General features: G+C 45.5%; 1 protein-coding gene across 3 annotated transcripts; it reads right to left on the bottom strand.

Moving 5' to 3' along the window:
- Positions 1-448: 448 nt before the first annotated feature.
- PROC (protein C, inactivator of coagulation factors Va and VIIIa) lies at positions 449-12,045 on the bottom strand. Of its 3 annotated transcripts, none has more exons than XM_025209475.1 (9): positions 11,025-12,045; positions 9,108-9,268; positions 8,273-8,297; positions 6,859-6,969; positions 5,619-5,759; positions 5,080-5,186; positions 4,010-4,127; positions 1,096-1,151; positions 449-978 (listed from the first exon to the last, which is right to left on the bottom strand). In XM_025209475.1, exons 1-9 carry the CDS (start codon positions 11,128-11,130, stop codon positions 583-585), a joined length of 1,221 nt encoding a protein of 406 aa, XP_025065260.1. In that variant the 5' UTR covers positions 11,131-12,045; the 3' UTR covers positions 449-582. The 3 variants fall into 3 exon arrangements, with proteins under 3 accessions (XP_025065260.1, XP_006016057.1, XP_025065251.1); XM_006015995.3 differs by having other exon boundaries at positions 450-1,151; positions 11,025-11,111; positions 11,500-12,045; XM_025209466.1 differs by having other exon boundaries at positions 450-1,151.
- Between the last annotated feature and the right edge of the window lie 816 nt (positions 12,046-12,861).

Genomic DNA, 12,861 nt, shown 5'->3' with positions numbered 1-12,861 from the left:
TAGCCTCAGCAGGGGCTAGCAGTTCTGCAGTTTTGACCCCACTGTGGCTTAACACATACACATGACACAAGTTTGGCTCTCAAAACTTTGGGGTGCAGTTTCTCCAAACCCCCTGCACCTATCTTCTTGAAACTTGGCATGCTTCGTGCCCTCAGAAGGTGCTACCATTCCTGCAGGTTTTGTCTAAATCAGACCAGAAATGACAAAGTTATAGGCTGTTTCAACCTTCCCCATTATAGCCTATGGACGAAACGTCAAAACAGCATCCAAACGGTGAAATGTTTCGACTTGCCTTGTTTTGTTTCAAGGCTGTTTTGATCATATCTGTTCCATTTCAGTTTTGCTGTTTTGACCTCGAAATGGGTCGAAACAGCGTCAAAACAAAACTGGTGGCTAAATTTTGCACAGCCCTAATGGAGACCACCACAAGATGGGAGAAAATGTCAAGGAAAACAGTACACGTAACTGAAATATTCTTGCTTTATACATTATAGATGTAATTCCAGAAGACACAACAGTACATTGCTTTGTGTGCCGTCGCTGGCACTTGACCCACGCAGTCCAGATTCATCTTAATAAGAATCAGTTGTTAGATGTATTTTCTGATGCTTTCATTTGCCTTTGGATCCACTGAAGGTATTGGCTGACTTTGGTGTAAACTCCAAACTTCTCTGATTTCCCACAGCCTTCTCCCCAGCTCACCAGTCCCACTAGGAATGAGGTGTTCTTGAACGTTGTGATCATGGGACCTCCACTGTCCCCACCACAGGCATCCTGCTGGTCTCCAATGATCCCTGCACACAGCATGTTCTCTGAGATATCATGTCGCATAACTTGGACACACTCATTACGTGGAACCAAGGGGATTTCAATGTAATTGAGAACATTAGAAAAATTCATGGTCTTTTCAGTTTTGCTGCCCCAGCCAGTCACCACCATCTTCTTCCCACTTCTGGTCAGCTCCTGCTCTGCCAGTTCCTTCGTAGGAAGACAAATAGGTAGTGCGTTTTTGTTAAAGACCATGGGCTTAGCTAGGTGCAGCATGGCTATATCATTATCAGAGTCAGCCTTGGTATAGTTTTCATGTATCACTACCTTGTCAACCAAAATTATTTGCTCTGTTTCCTCATCCCTCAGACGGTGATATTTACCTGGAAGAGCAATGAGGAAAGAAATAAGTGAGACTTCCCCTGCCAAAAAAACTGAACAAAATGTCTCTCCCTGTCCTATTGCAAAATTCACTAGAACTAAGACTAAAATACACGGACGTTAGTGGCAGACTTCTAGGACTGTTCTATCCCAAGAGCTGGGATTCATACTGAAAGAAATCTTTGATCACACAAGACTTCAGAGCTATCACTATACTGCATATCAGACCACTTAGCGCTTCATTGACATAGGGATACAACAGTAAAAATAAAGAAATGCAGGGTCATAAATGTAACAACAGGAAGTTTGCATCTGTTCAAAGGAAAAGGAGAAGGCTGAGCCACTAAGGGATTCGTAGACATACAGTAATAAACTAAAAAGTGGATCCTAACTCTTCTGAATGCACTTGTTGTTGTCTCACATTTCTACACTATGATACCACAGATTTTTTTAGTGGCATAATTCATGCTGACATCTGTTGCACTTGATAAAAATACTTTCACCAAAAAAATCAACTGAATTTGAGCATGTATTCCCACCCAGATGTCACAACAGCTCTGTGTGAAGAAGTTTGCTTATTTAATTTGAATGGAACAGAGATCATTATTTGGTAGTCCCAGAGTGAATTTGGTGCACATTTTCTGTGATTCATATAAATACAAAGCCACCAGTACTGGCTGTGGCTAGGTGCCACATTTGCCACTCCACAAAGATCTGCCAGTGGTTTCCCTCTGCAGCACCCCTGTTACAACTATGCCAAATTTCTCCTGAGTAGAGGCTTCCAAGCGTACCCACGTGTGCAGTGATTTGAAAGCTGGATGCAAGCCCCAGTGACGGGTTATCCTCCATACTCTCAGCTCTTGTGATGTCTTCCAGATTTATGTTCAAATATCTAGAGGTGCTTTGTAAGGATCAGCTCTTTAATAACAGAGTACTAATAGTGTTTCCTTCCACACCTCCTCCCCCTGCATCTGGTGCAGTAGAAGCAGAAAGGATTTGGTAGTAGAAAAAGATCCACGTGTCGGTATGAGGGTTCTACTATTTTACTGCACACACACACAGTATGGGCTCTCTTCAGAACGTAGAAACTCATTCAGTTCTACACCCATGTGGATAATTGCTCAAATTAAGTCAAATGGCTTTACTTAGGTTAAAATGATTACCATCTTTCTTTGCATACCATACACCGTTTTCCCAAAAATTACCAATTGAAAATTGGGGTAGGTGTCTTAAACAGTATATTGATTTCCAAATGGTTTGGCTAAAAGGACCTTTTGCCATATTGATAGGTGATTTGACGTCATTACTTCATCTAGGCCTACCATACTTCCTGGTCACATACCCACAGTCAGTCTTGCAGCTCATGTGAACACTCAAGATCATGAATGGAACAAAGTGGTTTTATGTATTTTATAGCTTGTTATATTAAATTACTTATTGATTAATCTGTTCTTTTCCTTCATCCTGCCTTCCCAAAACAAGGTGGGTGTCTTATTCTGGGTCATGGGGTATACAAATAAATATGGTATTAAAAATAGTTTGTTTCATTCTGGACATAGCATTGAGTTGGCTATTTATAAAAGCAGGTTGAGGGAGACTGGGGACACTGCTGGTGGGGATTGTCGATGCCTCCCTTTAGGAGGAGAGGGTGCCAGACATTTTTAAGTCTGTGATTGTCTGGACCCTCCCCAAGAAACCATTGCTTGATGCTACCACCCCAGTCAGCGGTTGCCCTGTCTCCAATCTTCCCATTTTGTGGATGATCACTGAACGGGTAGCTGCCTGACTGCTCCAGGCACATCTGAATGAAGTCTGCCTTGACTGTATCATGGAGACTGTGCTCATGGCTTTGGTTTACAATCTTTGCCTGAAGAGTGACAGGGATTGTGCCCTGCTGCTGTTACTAGAACTTTCAGCAACCATCGATACAGTCAACCACAAAGTGCTGATAGAGCCTACATGACCTGGTGGGTCTGTACAGGACTGCGCTCAACTGGTTCTGCTCTTTCCTAGCAGGGACATCTCAGAGGGTGGTAATGGGTGACAACTTGTCCCCTCAAAACCTTCCTATTCCAATGTGTACATGAGGCCGCTGGGTGAGATTGTGCATATGTTTGGAGTGAGATGTCATTGATATGCTGATGACACCCAACTTCAGCTTGCTTATCTAACTACTGCAATGCACTCTCTGCCGGGCTGCCCTTGAAGACTGCCCAGAAGCTGCAACTGGTGCAGAACGGGGCAGCATGCCTTCTGGTGAGGGTGAGTTGCCAGGAGTACATAACCCCAGTGCTCCAGAGTCTTTACTGACTTCCAGTAGATTTCTGGGCATAATTCAAGGTGCTGGTTTTGATCTTTGAGGCCCTATGTGGCCTGGCCCCTGATCCCTTTGGAACTGCCTTTTCCTAACGTCCCCTTGCAATCCCTAAGGTCAGCCAAGAACAACCTCCTACAAATACCATCAATGCATGAAGCCTGTTTTGACAAAAACATGTGGGACATCATTCTTGATAGGTGCCTCCCAGACTCCCCACCCCTGAGGCCTGCTGGACCCTAAGCCTGCTGTCTTCTAGAAGTGAGGTAGGATCTCCTTGTCTGGGCAGGTTTTCAGCAGACAAGAATAAGCTGGTATAGTATTTAGCGGGGGTTTTCTATATCGTTTACTTTATACACTATTAGCTTTTATAAGTTGCTGTTTCTCCTGATTTGTTTTGTTTTGCTGTGCTGTTGGCTTCTTTTGTAAATTGTTTTGCTCTCTTCTTTAAGCTACCCTGAGCCTTTGCTGAGAAGGGAAACATATAAATTAAATAAATAGATAAAATAAGAGAGATCAGTACAGAAGTTAGTGTTTTTTTCATACCGAGTTTTACTTTGTACCTCCTGTCATCCTCAACACAATGCGCTGCTGTTAGGACCCAGGCTGTATGGATAAGGACTCCCCCGCACTTAAATTTCCCCCTGCCATCTGACAACATAACCTGAAACAAAGAAATGGAGAAGCAAGGTATCACAGGATTCAGCTCACAGGTTGCAGTCGTTTCCATTCTCATGCAGCCGTCTATACTAGACCTTTGGGTACAAAACATAAGATAACAGCTGAGCTCCATATACAGTGGGGAAAAAAGCACCCTAACAAGACACTTGGGGCCCTGATAGAATAATGTAGGTTTGAGTATTCTTTGTGAATTGGTTTTCAAGTCTATGATTTCTCATGAGTTGCAGCTGTCTACTGTTTGGAACGATTGTGGTCCATCTGAGCTTTGAAACTCTTAGCCCAAGTGAGAGAAGAATTATCCTGACATCCACCAAAAGTGTGAACTGAGCAGAAGGTCACATGAGCTCATTCTTATTTGGGGAAAGCCACCGTATGCTGCAAGAGTTGTGTGAAAGGACCTCAATGTACAAGATGAATTCAGGACTTCAGTGCACCATGCTCTCCAGTCCTGCTCCTGTGCAGCCTGAATGTCCTCTATAAAGCTGTGATATGTTCTGTTACATTAATTCATGCTCTAGAACACCAACCTGTGCCTGACAAAGCTTGTCTTATCTTTATAAAAGTACATTCTTATAAAAAATTAACAAAAGGATTTCCTATAACTCTTACAGAGATAATACTACTGTAACCAGAATGTGCTGTAGAATGGAACATTACAGGCGAGACTGGCGTTGTGCTCCATTCACTGGAAATGTTACCAAGGAAAACATGCAGCTTAACAAACAGCAGTGAGGCTAACACAGTACAGTGAAGGTTGCATTAATTTTGGCTACCAAGCTTTTGGCTTTGGAAAGATACATTAAGGGAAAATCTCAGCTTGGTAGGGTGCAACCACTTTTAATCTAGGAGCCTTACTAGAGTATCTGGGTTTACAAAGCAGTACTAGGTATCTACAGACTGAACACTTAACCAGAAAAATATTCTTTATTCCTCACCTGCCAGGGGCTATCTCCTTTCCTTCCAATTTTCCCATTAATGAGTCGAATATGGATATCTTTTTTGGATTCCACATTTACTTTCACTTTTCCACAAGGGAACTCCACTACAAGAGACATAAAGGTGTTACTTGGCAAAGTCCAGACTGTTCAATCCTATCACGGTCAGCTTGTATTAAACAGGAAACTCCTGACCTCACCATCACCCAAAGCCTTGTCTCCCTATGTTACAAGCTGCTCTCAGGGGCTTCTCTGCATTCCCTAAGTGTTTCAATGCGGGAGTAATTCCCTGATCCTACTGAGGGATTTGGCTTCATGAAAAATTCCAAATAGAAATATGGGATGGATTTTTAATGCCAATAACGAGGGAAGTATGTCATGTAGAGAGGAAATGATGCATTTAAACATGGAATTGATGCATTTAAGCTCTTAGAAATAACATTGTAAATGTTTTTCCATGTAAAACTGTAAGCCCTTTTCTCTTGAAGAGCCCCATGTAAAATCTGAATTGTGGGTTTCCTCCCATCTCCTCATCTTACCATCAGGCAAACACTGAGAATAGTCCTCCATTAGCTTATATCCCAAAGCACAGCTGCAATAGCGGCGCTGGTTGCCAGGATCCTCCTTACAGTAATGATCACATCCTCCATTACAAATGGAGCAGTTGGTGTATAGAACCTCTGAGAGGAAAAGGAAAAAGAAAGAAGTGCAAAAGGTAAAAAAACCAAAGGGTTTTGACATTTCTTTTCAAAACTGGACAAGTTGCATTGTAAAACAGAATTGCCTCATCTTGCATCAAGGAAACAGGAATCACTAATGCATTTAGGGTGCCAGCCTCTGGCTTTGGTGGAGTTGGGGTGCTGGATTGAGAATGGGGTTTGTTGCCAGATAGTGAGTGTTTGGGTAGAAGGCAGGGGTCAGCAACCCATGGCACGTGTGCCAGAACATGGCACATGAAGGCATTTTGCTTGGCATGTGTCCCTTGGGGTGGACAGCAAGAAAAGGGCCAGGGCTGCACTGCCACAACAAGGATTGGTCCCCGTGCAGCTCTCCCACTGTCTGCCCCAAGGTGCACGTGCATCCGCTGCCAGCAATGCGCTGTGCCAAGGTTTTGCAAACCTCAGTCCAGCTGCTTGTGCCTCCCTGCTGCTTGCTGCAAGCAGCCTGGGCTCTGTGGCAGGCAGCAGGGCCTGCCCAGAGCCCAAGCCGGCTGTGGCAGGTGGCCAGGAGGCTGCAAGCAGCTGCACTGAGGTTTGCAGAGCCCCAGCTTGGGTTGTTGTTGGTGGTGCATCTACTGTACCTGGGGGCAGATGGTGGAGAAAGGGCTGGGGCTGTGCTACCAGAACAAGGATTGGGCCTTTTGCATCTCCCCCAGCATTTGCCCCTGGCACACCAGCATCTTATAAGTTGAGGTTGGCGTGTTTTTGCCACTCCAGCCAAAAACATGGCCAGCCACAGTATCACAAACAGGAGCAGGGAGAGAGGAAAGGCCAGGGTGTAGTGAAACAGAAGGTACCAGGATGATATGGACTGAGGGAAGGGAAGTTCTTTTCTTTGTCATTGACTAAGTTTACTGCATCTCCTGGTCACTGATCAGCATTTCTCCAAGGAAGAAAAACCTGTATTTCAAACCCCCAACTTCTTGTTTTGTTTTAACAGCTGTTGCAGATCTGATTTTACTGGGCAGAAAATGTTGCTCTCGCTATTTATGGAAGTACCTACCACTAAGAGTGATATTTTAACACAGATATTAGAACAATATTTTGTACACAGCATTACCATGCTGGCATAGAAGTCCCTCCCAGCCTCTGTTACAAATGCAGTTGAACCCTCCAATAGCATCCAGACAGGTTCCATTGTTGCAAGGTTGTTTTTCACACTGATCTCCATCTGAAACACACATAAGGGAAACCTAGACCAGTCTTACAGATATCTCGCATGGGGTCAGAGGTTTACATCGGGCCCCACCTACCCCATTGCCAACCATCCAACATCCACTTTAGAAGTGGTCACTGCAAGGTTGATATTTTAAGAGTGTTTGTATTGCCTGCTGTTTACAGATTTCCAGTGGTTCTGCAAGACATAAGGACAATGTTCTTGAAGACACAGGCACAAGGATGGAAGGACCAGCATGGGGGATAATCAGAAAGAAGAGGAAGTTCTAGTACAATCATGGAAGTGTAATGCAATTAGGATAACTGAGACTTGGTTGGATAGTTCATGGGAGTGGAGTACTGCCATGGAGGAGTATCACTTGTTCAGGAAGGACAGGCGAGAGAAAAAAGTTAGTTGCTCTGTGTATAAAAGGGACAAACCTCTATGTTCTGAGGTGCAGTACAAGCAGGACACAGGCGTGCTGAAAGCCTCTATGTCAGGGTAAGAGGGGAAAAGCAAGGGTGATGTCATGGTGGGTGTCTGCTGGAAACCACTAAACCAGGAAGAGGTGGAATGAGCTCTTTTCAGGCAGCTACTGGAAATATCCAAATTTATGGGAAAATCCAAATCCCAGGGCATGCAGGCACCAGATCACAGCTCTTCCCCAGCTATGGCCCCAGAGCACCTTTCCCCTCAGATGCATGCCCTGCTGGAGTGACACAGGCAGGGGCTGCTGGGAAATGGAGTCTGGCTGCTGGCTGGATCCACAATTTTGCCCATCTCTGGGTTAGACAAACACTTTTAGTTTAGACAGCAGTGATCCTGCCTTCATCAGAGGGTTGGACTAGATGACCTCTGAGGACTCTTCCAGCCCTACTTACTGTTCTAGGAGTCTATGAATACGTTGGATTCCCAGTTACACCTGCAGGGTGTGCAAGTAGTCTGGGGGCAGAAGAGGGAAAGGAAATGTGCTGGGTTTTTCAGGGGTTTCTTTGAGCTAGAGTGTGATGGTGGGGTATGTCCCTTGGTGTGCACCAGGGAGGATAGTAAGAGCCACTAGATTTAGGAATCAGTTTTTGCCCTATGATTTGTCTGTAGAATGATGATGTGACAATGGGCATATGGACATCTGAAATTGTCCATGAAGGCCCTGTGGTAGCTTGGGTACAGAATGTGACATGAGAACATAGTCTTTGCACACCCCATACAATTGGGAAGGAACAAAGTAGAGAGACTTTGGATTACAGTATCGTATGTGGTGGCAGGGAAGCAGAAGCCCCTACTGCCAATGGACTGAGAAAGTGTGCTCCTTACTTACCAATATACTTGGTCCAGAAACTTAGCTGTGGAGAAACAAAAAAAATGCGGAGAAACATGGTTAAAGTAGGAAACAAACTGTTTCACATGAAAGCTCTTTAACTATATTGCTGCCTTGGGATAAGGGAGTTCCAGACTTGGGTTAACACTTGTTACTTTAGTTCTCCTGGACAGACTAATGGTAAGAATGAATTACTTCCAGCTCACCTGGTAAACCCAGTTCACTTTTTTTCTCTTGGCACTGCTGGCAGCAACCTCTCCAGCACACACACACTTAACAGGTTGAAGAGAGCTTGTCAGCAGTGGCACTTGTCCTAATATGTGCTTGATTCTAGTAGTTCAGGTATGGGGGGAGAGGATGCTGTTGGCCATGGGAGGCCCCATCTCTCTGAAATATGGGTCCACCTATACCCCTTATCTCACCTTAGAGGTAAAATGATAGTAACAATTTAAGTTGTTTGAGAGGGGGACAAGGTTTATAGGGGAGGAAGAAAAGGCAGAATTTCTGGTGGGAAGCCAAGCAGGGGAAAGGGTGATCCATGATTTGGGCTGTGAGGGGAGAGGAGGAACAGCTTAGAACTGGTCAAAGGATTGCTGAGAGGCTGGGGGCAGACAAAGCATGAGTAAGGGGCAGATCCTTAGGTGGCATAAACTGAGGCAGTGCCACTGGTTTCAGTTGTGTGCTGCTGATCCACACAAGCTGGGGCTGGGCTCTACCTGTCAGGAGTGCTGCTCCTCTTCCTGGGAACGCGCTGCCTGATGTGGGCTTTAGTACATCTCAGTCAAAAATAAATGCTCTGATGGTTAATTCTCATGTTCACACATATGGGACTTACTGTTGCTTCCCTGCTTTCAAATATCTCCATTGCCTCTTCCAGGTCACATGATTCTTCATTACATTCTCGCTCCAAAGAGCCTGCCTTGAGCTCCTCCAGAAAAGAGTTTTCTCGCTTCTGGATTTTCAGGACTTTGTTTGCATCTTCACGGCTGTAAAACACTTGAAGCAGATGCAGAGGGAGAGCAGAGAACCATGAAGGGGATGAGGAATGTTATTGAACCTGGGTTTCCAGCTACTTTCGGATATAGTCTCAAAGTTATCATCACTGGCTAGAGATATTTTCTGCCTGATTTTCAGAGGTTCAGAAGCAGAAAAGGAGGCACAAACTACCCCAGGCTGGCACAAACTCCAGAGGAACACAATCAGTGAAGATGTGTGAGCACAGAGGCTCAGCACACTCCTGGCTCAGAGTGCCTATCCAGATGGAACAAGCAATGACTGAAAATCCTCAAGAGTGTGTTTAAGGCAAAGCAACTGCATTTTTGCTGGAAAACTGCATGGTTGCTAATGAAAGCACTGGGATCGTATGGTGTATATACTAGGGCTGTGCAAAGCTTTGGTCCCTGATTCAATTCAGCCCGGTTCGGTGGCTGAATCTCCGAATCTGAATTGAATCAGAGGACCCTTTAATTTTCCAAATCGCATCAGAACCCTCCAAATTGATTTGAAGAGATTCCAAAAGATTCGGCGATTTGGCCATAGACACAGCTTTAAATGTTTTTCCTACATACCTCGAGGTAACAGCATGGCTTGTGAACACTGCGATGCTGGGGCGCATGGAGCGTCCCACAGAAGCGTGCTCGGCAGCAGACCCGGAAGTGGACCAGAAGCACTTCCGGCCCACTTCCGGTGCAGCACAGGAAATTAGGCATCCTGTTTTGGATGTAGTAGTTTTAACCTGTGGCAACGTAGAGTAACTCCTTGCCAAGGCATTCTGGAATTGTTCTATTCCAGGTGCCTAGAACTGGTGCATAAGGCCTGTGATAGAGGACACCTATTGGTGGCTGTTCAGTTTTTGGCTTTTTCCCACAGATGGTTCAGGTAGTTCACTCCTGCAAGAAGAGCTTGCAGTGTGTCAGGAAGGGCAGGATTTCATCTTCATATGGCATGCACCATGGCATATCCCCCAACTGACTCTGCATCTAGTGACTTGGAGCATATTTCAAGCACAGCTTCCTTGACTTGATTGTTGGCTTGCCTGCTACATTGCCCCCTCAATAGGTTATGAGATTAATACATTGCCGAGGTGGATCAAGCATCATCCATGAGGATGGATTAGGGGAAGCCTAATGCTCTCTCAGACAGTGAAGACCCATTGGTCAAAATGCATGTACTGTAAAGGCAGAAGGCATTGGCTGCGGTGGGAAAACAGGCTTAAAATAGAACATACGTTGCTGTTTCTGTCTGAGTTAAGATTCACACATTAGACTTTATGCTAATCTACTCTTGTTGCCTAACGCACTAATTAAAGGCTGGATTTGCAATAGGACTCTGGCTACAATCTAACAGGGCTTCTGACAAAAAGACATATATTTCAGTGTATTGGGGCTTATTTATTGCAATGAAAGACACATGCAGTAGGAGCCTTGCGGGGGTCCTGCCAGTGAGCTGTGCTGGGAACGTTATTTGTACTATTAGTCAAAGGCCTGGTCTGTTCCACTGTGGGTACAGCATCACAAGCACAGGCAGCGGTAAGTGTGTTAGGGTGGATGGGGCTGAGTTTTAGCCACATCAGCTACTGGGCAGAATTAGGCATTGTGGTGGTACTGGTTCCATTAGCCTGTGTACAACAGGCCTGCCATCACTGATACCACAGGTGAAACTGCGCCAGTGACAGCATGGAATTGAGGGTTGCACGGGGGGTTGTTCCCAATGAGAGTCTGTAGTGCAGAGAGAAGTTCCCATGGGAACTTACCTGAGGCCTCAAGTAGACAGAAAGAGCAGGCAGCCAACAATGTCCAGGAAAAGGTCATGAATCTCCACATAGTGCAGGAGGTGACACCTGAGAGAGTAAACAGCATGAAAGAGTGCACCCGCTGGGCTGCAGCATGGCCCCAAGATAGAGAAATGTCCAGCTGGAGAGAAGATCAGTACGATCCTTCATGTATTGTCTACATGGCAGGTTCACATCTGAAATGCTGACTTGTCCCTGCCCCTAGGTGGATTCCAGATCGAAAGCTGTGGATCACTGAAGTCCATCCTAACCATACGTTAGCTCCCTCTACACAGCTCCCCGCCCACTCCCTGCCACATTTCCTTTCTCTCTGAACCTTCTCCCTCCTGCCCTCTCCTCATCTCCTACCAAACAGCTTTGGCACAGTTCACATTAATTAAATAAAGCCTCACTTTTAAATACAGAAGGATACCATACTTCTGAAGCATACACTTACCCAGGATGAATCCCAGCTATCTAGTCTTCTGCCATGAGAGCTACTGCAGGCTGGTTAATCCATAACCTCAAATATTTACTCTGTGGAGCTAAACCAAGGGCCTTTGTTTCAGTCACTAAACAAACAGTGGCCAGGGGAAGCCCAACAACTGCTTGATTCAAGGAAAATGTTTAAAAGGGCCTACCTGAGAATTTGCTGCCTCCACATCTCAGTTTGGTTCCTCTTTTTTCCTCTAGTTGATTTATTTCATTTCAGGCTTCTGTTTCTAAATGCAGTGCCAGGAAACCTGTCAGAAGGATCTGCTGCCTTCCCCACACAGGGCTGGCTCCCACTACAGTTTTCTCCCCCCTCTATTGGAGGTAAATTGTTTAGTACAGTGGTTTTCAACCTGCGGGGCGCAGACCCGACAGTCCGCAGACGATATCTAAGGGGTCCGTGAAAGATGACTATGATCAATCAAAAGTATGTGAATACCCACACTTAGGCTAGGGACAGATATTACACATAGACAGATTTAAGTGATCAGAAACTGGCTTAAACCTGTAACAGAACAGAGGTTCCATGCACATAAGCCAGTTTGAGAATGACTGAAACTGGTCTGAAATAAACCTGGTTGAATGTAGTATCAGACTTAACTGATTTGGCTCAAACTGGTTTATGCAATGTCTGTCCCAGACCTCTTCCTGGTTTAAATTAAATCGGACTTCCCCAGCATCCCAGCATGCTGTCTGAGTGGGTGGGATTCTCTGCTCCACAGCAGGGCTGGCTCCTCTCCTCTGCTCCCTGGCTGCAGCTCCAGCAGTCTCTAAAGACATCTGCCTGGCTTCTGCTCCCCCCTCCCCACTCTGTGCTAAGCAGGCATTCCCCCGTCCCTCACAGACACCTCTCAGCATTAGCTAGCAGACCACATGCTGGCTACCTCTGAATTGTGGCACATAGGACAAAGGCAGAATCAAGAGATATCTGGCAATGTCCCTCTGTTTTCTTAATGGGGTGATAAACACTGAGTTAGGGGTGATAAACATTCCTTGCTGGGCTGTTGCTGCGGGGGGAGGGGGGCACGGACCACTCCCTAATCAGAGTATCCTGCTGGGCCTGGCCATGCCCCCCTCAGCTCAGCACTGTGGAAGGAAGGAGGGCTGCTCTAGGGCCCCCTGGCTTCTAGCCTGAGCCACTGCAGGCATGTGCCTGCATTTCTGGGATGTCTGTTCAGATGAGGCTGAAGTTGGATTGTTATACCCAGTTCCTTATTCCCAGTTTCCGGTTCCTTTTTCAAAGTTAATCTATACCCAATAAAAGCTTGTTATTAATGAATTACACATCTTAAAGAGACAGAATTTCATTAGGTGTGCTTATTTACTA

This window comes from Alligator sinensis, unplaced genomic scaffold (genome assembly GCF_000455745.1).
Source record: "Alligator sinensis unplaced genomic scaffold, ASM45574v1 scaffold237_1, whole genome shotgun sequence".
Taxonomy (NCBI): domain Eukaryota; kingdom Metazoa; phylum Chordata; order Crocodylia; family Alligatoridae; genus Alligator; species Alligator sinensis.
The sequence above is the reverse complement of the archived record's forward strand: the minus strand, read 5'-3'. Positions and strand labels throughout refer to the sequence as shown.

Coding starts and splice junctions, on each gene's coding strand:
- PROC (XM_025209466.1), bottom strand. CDS start 11,130: ATGCTGTTTACTCTCTCAGGTGTCACCTCCTGCACTATGTGGAGATTC. Junction 8,298..9,107: donor TTGAAAGCAGGGAAGCAACA/GTAAGTCCCATA, acceptor GTTTCTCCACAG/CTAAGTTTCTGGACCAAGTA. Junction 5,187..5,618: donor TTCTCAGTGTTTGCCTGATG/GTAAGATGAGGA, acceptor TGTCTCTTGTAG/TGGAGTTCCCTTGTGGAAAA.